The sequence below is a fragment of the Lethenteron reissneri genome, chromosome 20 (genome assembly GCF_015708825.2).
Source record: "Lethenteron reissneri isolate LAM-NWPU_2019-01 chromosome 20, ASM1570882v1, whole genome shotgun sequence".
Lineage (NCBI taxonomy): Eukaryota > Metazoa > Chordata > Hyperoartia > Petromyzontiformes > Petromyzontidae > Lethenteron > Lethenteron reissneri.
In genome coordinates, this window is record NC_083798.1 from 7,747,528 (window position 1) to 7,759,250 (window position 11,723).

The following is an 11,723-nucleotide window of genomic DNA, read 5'->3' on the forward strand; positions in this document are numbered from 1 at the left end:
TTACCTCGCACACCACGTGCGAGTTTAGCAATCATCATGCGCGTGCAGTGCGTGCGAACTCTATGTTATATCTATATATGCACACATATATTTGAACTGAGACGATTGGTATAGATAGACACGTAAAGACATACAGTGTATATGTTACCGTGGTAACTGATATTTGGGTGCCCCTGCAATTTCACGACTCGCGTGCTCGCACCCCACGTGCGCAAAACAAGACAAAGATCCCCCGTATAGTCTCAACATACTTTTGGGGCAAGTGCTGTTAGCGAGCACCTAATGAAGGCCAGCACGGTGCACGAGGGGGTGTGTGGCCAGCACCACCCCGTTCCGCCTTTGTCTCCGCAGTGGCGATTGTTTACACACCGCACCAGGTACTCAATGAGGCTGAGTCGACCTAGGAGAGCCTCGGGACCGGCGTAGATAACCGTCACCGGCGTTGTCGACGTTGAGCGGGAATCGAACTGTGGTCGCCGGCTTCGAAGCGCAGCTCCCTAACCGCCGCACCACCGCTCCCCACGTGCGCGCACCGCCGGTGACACTCACGATAACCCTCACTGACAGCTGACGTCGGGTTGAATGTCGCCATGGGGGACGCACACAAATCCTAATTGCGTTACAGATGGGGGGAAAGCGTGTGTTGCTAAATCCCATTACACACACACAGAGAGAGAGAGAGAGCCACAGCATCGCCGCTCATCGCACCGGACGCGTTTTAGGGCACCCCGTTAATTAGATTCGGATTTGAATAATTTATTATGAAATATCGTAGGCGAAAGCGTACAAATGTAATTACATGCAGCTCCATTAGTTCACGCCGCTTGTTATAATATACACGGGGCATGCACGCGTCCGCGATTCACGCATGTGTAAAAAGAGACTCATTATAAAGATGGAATAATATATTTGAATATATATACCTTTTTACCGTTCTAATATAATTCACGCGTAGACTAAACAATATATTTTTTTCGTCGCAAGACAAAGTCTGGCGGAAGCCAAGTGTGTAGTCACGGCGCGTTCATTTATACAAAGCGCGTCTCTCTCGGTCATCATCCGATCAGCGAGACTGGTAACGGAATGGAAGTGGTCAGACCAAGGCTCATGATGATGATGGTGACTACGCTGATGTATTTACAAGCTGGCTGGTTGTTTCTTGAATTGATTTTAGATGCTCAAAATGTGTTTTATAGGTCCATGATAGAGGTTTGTGGGTTAAATCGCTTAAATATAAATGTGTCGTTAAACCCACCACCACCCGACACAGCCAATTAGTAAGGTTTGTCACGTAAACAAAACGTGGCAATTCGTTGCTAGTTCAGCACGCCGGTGTGTTGGAGAGTAAACCCACAACATTTACAATTCGAGTACGACGTTTCGCCGGTAATTACAACGAGCATCATCAGGCGACAGCCAGAGTTGTGGATACATCCTCCCGTTTCGGTCTTAACGACACATTTAGATTAATGCGATCTAACCCAAAAACCTCTTATGGATAATATTGGTCGTGATAACTTGCGTGTTAAACTGTTTATAGGTTTAAGGACGACCACGTACCTTCATAACAAAACAATGCGCATGTTATATAGTATGTTGAGTGCTGTACACACATGTTCGTATTTGTGTGCGCGCGAGTTGAAGTAGTGCGCTGCGGTAGTGTAGTAGTTAGCGCTACGCCGCGCTCCGAATCCGGCGACACGAGTTCGATTTCCACTCACGGCTAAAACCAGCCACGATCAATTGAACCGGTCCTGGGCCTCCGCTAGGTCGACTCGGCCTCAAATTAGTACCTGGTGCGGTACGTAAACATCACCACTGGGTAGACAAAGGCGGCCGGGCGTGGTGTTGGCCAACCACCCCCTCGTGTGCCGTGCCGGCCTTCATAGCCGCTCGCTAACAGCACTTGTCCCAACAATCAGTTGAGGCTGTACTGAGGTTGTTTTCCTTTGTTGTACGAGTTAAAGAACGGTCCACAAGCATTGCGCATAACCCTTTGGTGGAAGGGGGAAAAGCAATTAATGCGTGACATTCCAGTGGCCCATTGCTCTGCTAAACCACGTGAGCGTGGGTGTGAATGATGGCACAAGCCCAGCAAGTGACGCAATGGCATAGCGGCAGACACACAAAGCCAAAGATCCCGCGTATCGCCTCAAGCGGCAAGTGCTATTCGCGAGCACTTATGAAGGCGAGGGGATGGGTGGCCAGCACCACGCCCGGCCGCCTTTGTCTCCCTCGTGGCTATGTTTACACACCGCATCAGGTACTCATTTGAGGCAGAGTCGACCTCGAGGAGGCCCAGGACCGGTCACTGGTGGTGGCCGTGGGCGGAAACTGAACTCGGGTGGTCGGGTTCGTAGCGCAGCGCGCTAACCGCTACATCACCGCTCCCCACGCCGGTAGACGTACAAGCCAAAGACAAAGATCCACCGTATAGCCTGAACAGACTGTTGGGGAAACAGTCTGTTAGGCGTATATTCACTCGCTCGCACACAAAGACAAAGAACCCGTCGTGTTGCATTTTTAGACCTGGGTGGTGGTGGGGGGGGGGGCAATTGTTCTTAGCGAGCACCTATTAAGGCCGTAACGACGCACGATATGGCGGTGTGGTCAGATCCCGCGCCCGGCCGCCTTTGTCTCCCTAGTCTTGATGTTTGGTTTACACATCGGGCTCGATGCCTGTGTATCTTGCACCGGAAAGCTTTTTGCGTTCATGATAATGAATCGTGTGTTTTGTTGCATTCGGAACTTTGCTGTTTGCAGTCCAGGTCACATTTGAGTGACTCCTGCTTACATTGGGATAGAACATTGGGGTCTTGAATGAAGACAAATGTAATACTACTGTGTGGCCATGTCGACCTTTGGGCGGTCCCAGCACAAGATCGGATGACAAACTACCGCTGACGTTGTCCGTGGCTGGGAATCGAACTCGGGTCAGCCGGCATCGTAGCGCAAGCGCGTGGACCGCTACGTCTCGGCCCCAGGACACGTTTCCCTTGCTTTGTGCGGGTTCAGTTTGTGCGATTTCGCGTGTATGCGGTGAACCTATTTGAACCCAAACTTCGCTCTATGCGGTTTTAAGTCACTAATATGCGGCAATGCGGTCGGACGTGGGAGTACATTGTGTGTAGTGTGTGTGTAGTGTGTGTGTACTGCGTGTGTAATGTTTGTGTACTGCGTGCGTGGGAGTACATTGTGTGTAGTGTGTGTGTGTACTGCGTGTGTACTGTGTGTGTACTGCGTGCGTGTGTACTGTGTGTACTGTGTTTGTACTGTGTGTGTAATGTTTGTGTATGGCGTGCGTGTGTATTGTGTGCTTACTGTGTTTGTGTGCTGTGTTTGTGTGTAGTTTTGTGTACTGTGTGTGTACTGTGTGTGTACTGTGTGTGTGCAATGTTTGTGTACTGTGTGTGTACCCTGTGTGTGTACTGTGTTTGTGTGTAGTGTTTGTATACTGTGTGTGTGTAGTGTTTGTGTACTGTGTGTGTGTACTGTGTGTGTGTACTGTGTGTGTACTGTGTGTGTACTGTGTGTGTGTGTACTGTGTGTGTCTGTGTACTGTGTGTGTGTAGTGTGTGTGTACTGTGTGTGTGCTGTGTGCGCTACTCGGCAGGCAGATGTCTCGTGCGATTTCACTTTGTGAACCCCTTTTTTGGAACGCATCTACCGCACAATGCGAGGGAAACCTGTACATTCTCACACATACACACTCGTAGAGACACACACAGACACGCACATGCAAACATAACAATCCATCCGTGTGTGTACGCTATTCACGTGTGGGTGTGTGAACGCTCACGTACAATTTAATCCCAGAAATTATAGCTCAGGAACGCGTAAGTATTAAGGCACGCAAATGAAGCAAAGTCTACTCGACTGTTCCCAGACAATCAATGCGCGCGCACTTCTGCTTAACCAAGTGGGTAACAATGTCCATTACCAGTCGGTAATTGTATTGTACAGGAATACGTATCATGATGCGTTTTATATATACACACAGACACACAAAGGCTCGAGTATTCATTGAACACATGCCGACTGCCCCTCCTACAACGCGTCAAAGTCGGGTGATGAGCGAACAGTCGTGGGTGGCCAATGATGGTGAAGGACCCACTTACACGTGAACACGTGGCGCAGGTTGGACACGTGGTCGGGTTATTCGGGGCAGCTCTTAAAATATATTAAAGACGCGAGCCACACGTAACAACAACAACAATTTGCTCTTATCTTGTAATTCCCACAACGCTGGCACTGTGTGCCGCGCTGTCCCACACGAGTTTGCAGCTTCGTTGTTGAGAGAGAAAAAAATAACTTTATTATATTTTAGATTGACTCGGTTTTTTTCACAAGCACCGCCACTGCGCTAGAAGGACGTCACTATGTATGTATGGTGAACTTCTTTCGCACCGTACGTAGCCGACCGTTGCTCATCGGAGGTGATTGCTGAAGGCTTGAATGATACACGGTAATGATCATGCTGCCCTTTATTTATCCGAAAAAAAGCTCACCGAGTCTCAAGATCTTTTTTTAAAGAGGCTCCTGCTGGACTGTGATGTTTGGCCAATTAATTATTGAACCAATGAATTCATTAACTTACTTAGCTTTAAATCGAAATTTAACTTATTTTCTTTTGTCTCATGCCTTCAAGAAAACCCGGCCATACGAGGGAGTAATTCTCAATTGCTGTGCCCACATATTCAAGAATCCGTTGCTGCACTGCCATATCCTGGTTATACCTCGCAGCTCAAGCCCACGACGCCTGGTGTACATTAGCGAGCAGTCTCCCGACCCAGCACTATCCTGGAGGCTCAACGTTGCTCAGCTTCTGAGATCTGACGTGTTCGAGCGCATTCCCTGTGATTTGCATATGGACGTCACTGCAAGGGTGTCACAAGAGCGAGCTAAAGGTTTAATCTATGTTCCCAAACACGAGCGAAGCTTCGGACACGTGCTGGGACAGCCCATACCACTACACAGCCACGCAGTGTAGCTACAAGATAAGAGCTCGTTCATGTTGTGGGTGTTGCATCACGGGATCACAGGAGATGGCATCGGCTTTGGGATGGCGTTCATCCATCAATGGATCGGCCCTGTCATATTATATCGATGACGATGATGAATAGTTGAGGCGCTGCGTCTTCAACCCAGGGCTCAATTTCAGCCGGAGCTGTCCGGAGCCGAGCCTCAGAGTCCAGACGCGAGTTGGGGGATGTGGCCCTGGTTTAACCAAAGTGGAGCGACGGGGGTTGGGGACGACTACATCTTGTCTTGCTCTGACTGGCTCTGCCCGCCGGCCTCGAGTCCCCCCGGCTGGATTCCCCGTGCGGTGAAGCGGTTCACGTGAATGGGGATGGGCACCACGATCTTGGGGTTTCGGGTCGGCTCCCCGCTCCGGGACGCGCCGTTGCCCGCTTTGACGCGCTTCCACTTAGCGCGCCGGTTCTGGAACCAAATCTTCACCTGCACCTCGCTGAGACGCAGCGCCGCCGCGATCTGCGAGCGCTCGGACAGGGAGAGGTACTTCTTGCTCAGGAACTCCTTCTCGAGCTCCAGCAGCTGCTCGCTCGTGAACGCCGTGCGCCGCCGCCTCCTCTGCTGCTGCTGCTGCGGGTTGAGATTGGACTTGCCCACTTGCTGCTGATGCTGCTGCTGTTGCTGCTGGTGAAAGTCGTAGTGGTGGTGGTGAGACTGCTGAAGATGCTGATGATGATGATGATGCTGCTGGTGGTGGTGAATATTGTGGTCATTCTGAAGTTGGTCTTCAGCAACGCGCTGATGGTCATCGTGCCGGCGATGCTGATCGTGTTCGGCCGCGTAGCCTCTGTCACCCGGCGAGAAGGATGCTGCCGATGACGACGAGCAGGGGGGAGACACTCTGGTGGAGCGGGGAGTCGCGGGGAGAGCTCGTGGGGGGGAGTGCAGGCTGTCTCCGCTGAACTCGTCCGAGCTGCAGTGGTCCGCGTCGCTGTCGCACGAGAATTCGTCGTCGGGCGCGGAGCACGAGGAGGAGGAGGAGGCGCCGCGCCCTCCACGCGCGCCCTCGATCCCCCCGGGACTGAAGCCCGCGACCCGCGCCGCTGCAGTGCAAGAGACACGCGGGGAGTGAGACCACCACCAGCAGCAGCAGCACCATGCGCAAAAGACAAAGGTCCCCTCCCGTGTAGCCTGAACAGACGGCAGGCGCCAAGTGCTGTTAGCGAGCACCTATGAAGGCCGGCACGATACACGAGGGGGTGGGTGTCCAGCAACAAAGCCCGACCGCATTTTGTCTGCCCAATGGCGATGTTCACACACACTACACCGGGTACTCGTTGGAGGCTGAGTCGACTTAGGGGAGGTCCAGGACCGGTTCAAATAATCGGCAACGGTGTAGGCCGTGAGCGGAAATCGAACTCGAGCCGCCGGGTTCGTAGTGCGGCGTAGCGCTAACCGCTACACCACCGCTCCCCAAACCATGCCCGCACGCACAGACACGCACAAACGCACACCCAGACACACACCCAGACGCACCCCGCTCTCCATCACACACACGCACAGTGCCCACCCCTACGCACTCACACGCACGTGCATAGATCGACCCCTTAGACCAGTTGTTCTTAACCTTTACTGCAGCCTGCAACCCCGTTGGTTCTCAGAAAGGGCATCTCGCATCCCCAGGGAGCACGTGCACCCCAGGTGAAGAACCACTGCCTTAGAGACTTTCCCCAACACACGTACACACAGAGACAACCCCTCACACAGACACCACCAGACACAGAGAGACGAGACCTGTCTACAGAGACGACCCTACATACAGACGGCCTCAGACAGAAACCCAAACATATCCCTACGGAGACCCATGAAGGAGGTGTCTACGGAGGCTCTCCAACAGAGACCAAAACAGAGACGCCAAAGAGAGTACCCTATAGATACCCAGACAATGCATAGAGACCCTATAGAGATATGGATATCCCATGGAGACCCCTGACAGAGACCCACAGACTCCCATAGATTCCAGGACGACAGACACAGAGGGTGACCTCCCAAAGCGACCCCCGGGGAGGGAGACCCCGCACAGAGACCCCCAGAGCCCTTTACAGATTGAGCCTCAACAGAGCCCCATCGAGACAGAGATTGAGACCCCAACGTAGTGAGGCCCATACAAGGACCACATAGACCCCCCCCCCCATGCACACTCAGAGAAGCACGCAGAGTGAGAGAGACCCAGACGGAGTGGAATTCAGAGACCCTAACAGAGTGGGATTCTCCCCCCCCCGGCCCTACACACAAACGAGATCCAAACAGATTGAGCCCCCCGCAGAGACTCCTACAGGGACCCCCACTATCTGCCCCCCCCCCATCCCCCGCCCCCCCGTGTAAACACTACGACACGGCGAGACCCGCGCAGCGAGTCGCACACACGGCGACTGCTGTGCATACACGTGCACACCTGTCCCATAGGGGCGCGCGGGGCCCGGGGCAAATCACACCGTGTGGGCCGCCGTGGCGCCTGCAAACTAAATGTGCAGTATAACATCTGCCACCCTCATGTTGAATCGCGCGCCCCCCCCCCTCCAAAGCGCGGGGCCCAGGGCGGTTTCCCCCTATTCGCCAAACCCTAGAGACGGCTCTGACCTGTACTGCCTTACCGCATGATGCACCTAGTGCCGATCTCAGATATCACACCCCATCGACTGTGTAACTCCAAACAGCAACAACAACAACAACCGCCGTTCGCCACTGAGTGTCGGTGACATCACCGCAGCACTTGTGCCAGACTAGGTGCACTTTGAGCCCACGCCAAGTGTCGAAGGCCCGCTGGCAGGAGGTCACGGGACAGATCCAGGTGCCGTGGGTTGACTGATTGAGATGGCTGGCATATGCACCACCGTGCTAACTTGCTGCGTTTTATCCACTCGGAGCTCTGCTCGTTGTTGTGAGCGTCGCTCATCCGCTGTGACTGGAGGGCCACTCTGCATACACATCGACTCGCCAGGGCCCTGCATGAAAGATTTCCACACATCTGCTCGACTTTCTCCGATCAGAATATTTATTTACGCTGGAGGAATCCGATGAGCTGTAAAGCTCTTTTGTCGCACGTGTCAGCGGCTTCGGTGCTCGAGTGATTGATGTCGTCCCAAACTGATCCGCGCTTTGCTTACCTTCGCGCTCTTGGTCGTGTTGTGTTCATTTGTGGTGTTCCCGTTGCTTTCTTTAGATGATTTGTATGTATTTTAAGATGTTTGTATAGTGGGTGAAATCGTCTCGCGTTCTGAGATGCAACTCGCACGATTTGACGCTATATATAAAAAAAGGAATTGGTATTATTAACCACGATACTCTTAGTTTTTTCGGTAAAGTCACGTAGGTAAAAAATGCAATTAATAAAAAAAATCACGACGTTTCAGAGGCAACACAAGTCTCCGTCATCAGGTGGGACCGTCACAGCCAGATTTGCTGTATCAAGTGATATCAAGTGATACAGCAAATCTGGCTGTGACGGTCCCACCTGATGACGGAGACTTGTGTTGCCTCCGAAACGTCGTAATTTTTTATATTTTATTTTTTATTAATTTTAATTTCATTTTTTACCTACGTGACTTTACCGAAAAAACTAAGAGTATGAATCCTTGCAGTCACGAAAGCTTCAAATCTAGAATTATTAACCACTGTCCCATACATTCGAACACCTCCCCATTACATTTACCTTTCATCTCTATCTCACAGCAGAAGTAGCTGCTCATCTCTACGTTAAAACACACGCCCGATGTTCATTCCTGGCCTAAACTCTCCACACTCATGTCGTGAAACACACACACACATCTACCGCGTCGGAGAGCAGACATCTGCCCTTCGTCTCTGTTAACACGCGTCGGCTGTTAATCTCCACAATACACATCTCCTAATCATCTCCTTATCTTATAGCACGCATCCCATCTATCTATGATCCCTGTATGTCATGTCCTTATCTACGGGACCTTTATTGTCAGATAGGCCTTTACCCTGTCTGACAATAGAACATGCCTATAAGATGTCCAAACACCAAATGAGATACCAAAGACAATGCAAAATGTGATCAAGTCAACATTTGTTGGCATCTTTTGCCACAAGTTTGTGTGATGAATGCAGACACGATGCCTTGAAACACGTATCGATTGGGAGTTTGAACATCTTAACGCCTGTTTTGTTGCCAGAAAGGGGAAAGCAGCCTCTCCTCATTTCCTGTTCTTCTCTGCCTTGTTACGCAAACTTGCTCTGCGCCGTCTGCCTTTACATGATAACACAGGCGCCATTTAGCCACCGCTCTCGTCTAAATGAGAACACAGCCGCTGTTCACCCCTCCCCACCCCTCCACCAAAGTATTCCTACAAGAGACGAACAACTCTGCACACTCCGCAGACGTGCAGCAGTTGGACCGCGTGGGTCATCGTCAGGGACACGAGAGAGAGAGAGAGAGACGCAACTCGAGACTTGCGGCTCAACTCGTTCGGACAAAGACAACGCGAGATGACGACGGGGAAGGACTTGCGCGTGGGGCACCTCCGCTCAGCACGGTTGGCTACGTACGGCGCCAAAGAAGTTCGGCGTGCAGACATCCCTATGCATCCGATAGAAGATGATGCGGCTGACGATACGGATACTGTTGAGCGACGATGATACTACCGATGATGATTGTGCCACACGGCTTATCATGATCTACTTACTCATGATTATTAAACCGGTCATGATAAACATGCTGATGAAGCCCATGAAGCTCCTGATGATGATGATTGACACGGTGGAGAATGATGGTCTTGATGCTGAACATAATTACGTACGTACGTTTGTTGAACTTATTTCGCACCGTACGTAGGCAACCGTGCTAAATCGGCTGATGACGATGCCACCGCCGATTGCCACACAGTCGTGCAAACGAGCCGGCCTCGGCACAACCCATTCACTCGCTGTGGCATCGGCACCGTTAACTGAAACGGGCACGAGAACCCTCAGCTCCTCACCGGTGGTGGGAGACCTGCAGGGCTTGGCGCAGTGAAGAACCACCGCGGGCGGACGCTCCGTTCGCCCCGCGTCTTCCGTCTCATTGCGCTCCTCTTGCTCCGTCTCCCGGCTTCGGGAGAAGCTCCCCGAGGAGTCGTGAGAGTGGTCGCGAAGTCGCTCCTCCCTGCCCGGGGGTCTCCCCTTCCCGTAGCAGTGCCTCGTGTCGGGGATCACGGGCGGCAGGGTCCTGGCGAAAGCCGAGCAGAGCCCCGCGGCTCCGAAAGCGGCGCCCGCGAATCCGTGCAGCCCGGCTTGCAGCGCGGCTGGGCTGGGGATCACCAGGGGCCCATAGGGGGGCAGGAAGAGCCCCGGGTAGCCCGGGTAGAGTAGCTGACCGCAGCTGCCCTGTCCGCCCCCGATGAGGGAGTCGATGGTGAAGGCGGTGAGCGCGCCCGCGGGTCGATGCATGGTGCGCGATAGCGAGACCTGAACTCCTGATCTTGAGCCTCCTCCTCAGCTTATTCCTGAGCCTCCTCCTAATCTCCCCTATCTTCTGATTTTCTTTTTTATTTTCTTACGAGCCTCCTCCTGATCCTGTGCTCGATGTTCCCTATCCTCTGCCCGTGTGTCTGGTCCTCCTCCTCCTGGTACTCCTCTTCCTGGTCGTCCCGATGCCACGCGCTTTGAAGCCCCTCGGTTTGAACGTCCGTCCAGTTGAAACTGCAGCCGGGCGCCGTTGCCCCACGCCCGACTGGGGGGGCTCGGCGCTAGGTTCGAGAAAAAAAAGTCGAGGCACGAGCGCTGATGATAGTGACGACGTTGGCGATAGAGATTGTGATCGGAGAGCGGGGACGACGATGACGGCTTGTGACTGGCGGTGACTTCGGGACTCGGAGCAGTGCGCGCGCGCACGCGCGCGGATCAGTGACGGCTCTGTGCTGCGCACTCCCGTATCAAGGAGGCATCATCCCGCGCCTGGCGCGCCACCCTGAGCTCCCTCTTCCTGGAGCATCCCCGCCTCCCCCCACCCCGTCTCCCCCCAACCCCACCCCGCTCCCCCCACCCCGCTACCCCCACCCCCCACCCCGCTCCCCCACCCCGTCTCCCCCCACCCCCCACACTGATTATCTGCCGCACCCCCCCCCCACTCCTCCTTTGGCAGATCCCGCCTCTTGGCTTTGTTTACGAGCATCGCTAATTCGCTGACGTCATCTCATTTAGCTTCACCCCCCCCATCCTCCTATCCCTAACCCCCTTTCTCAGCTCTCCACCGCCCCACGACTCCCCCCCCAACCCCCAGCGCCCCGCCGGGCCTCCCTTCACGCCCCCCCCCCCCCCCATTATTTATCATCGGAGTTAAGATCTCGTGGTCAAGCGATGCCATCATCAGCACAAACTCATTTGATCGAGCCGGGGTCGCCGCGTAATTCGCGGCGTCCGCGCGGGCCATGCGACGCTAATCTGCCTTAATTGTGACGGATGAGTCGGAATACCTTGCAGGTAATGTTTGGCTTTTATGAATTATGCGAAGCGTTCCTCTTCTGTATGCAGACGTCACACACCAAACACACGCACGCACGCGCACGCGCGAGCACGCGCGAGCGAGCGCGTGAACGCTTGGTAATTGACTTAATGTTTAGCCTGCGGGATGTTTGATGCTTTTTTTTCTGTACACGCTTCATTCTAAATTCTAAAGAGGTGTGCGGTGTAAGAGTGTAAGGAGTGTATGCCATCTTGGGTGTAGGGTGGGCTAGTTTCACGACTTG

At 53.4% G+C, this 11,723-nt stretch overlaps 1 protein-coding gene across 1 annotated transcript; it reads right to left on the reverse strand.

Moving 5' to 3' along the window:
• Positions 1–740: 740 nt before the first annotated feature.
• LOC133344680 (uncharacterized) lies at positions 741–10,880 on the reverse strand. Its single transcript, XM_061554737.1, has 2 exons — positions 9,978–10,880; positions 741–6,077 (listed from the first exon to the last, which is right to left on the reverse strand). Exons 1-2 carry the CDS (start codon positions 10,423–10,425, stop codon positions 5,257–5,259), a joined length of 1,269 nt encoding a protein of 422 aa, XP_061410721.1. The 5' UTR covers positions 10,426–10,880; the 3' UTR covers positions 741–5,256.
• Between the last annotated feature and the right edge of the window lie 843 nt (positions 10,881–11,723).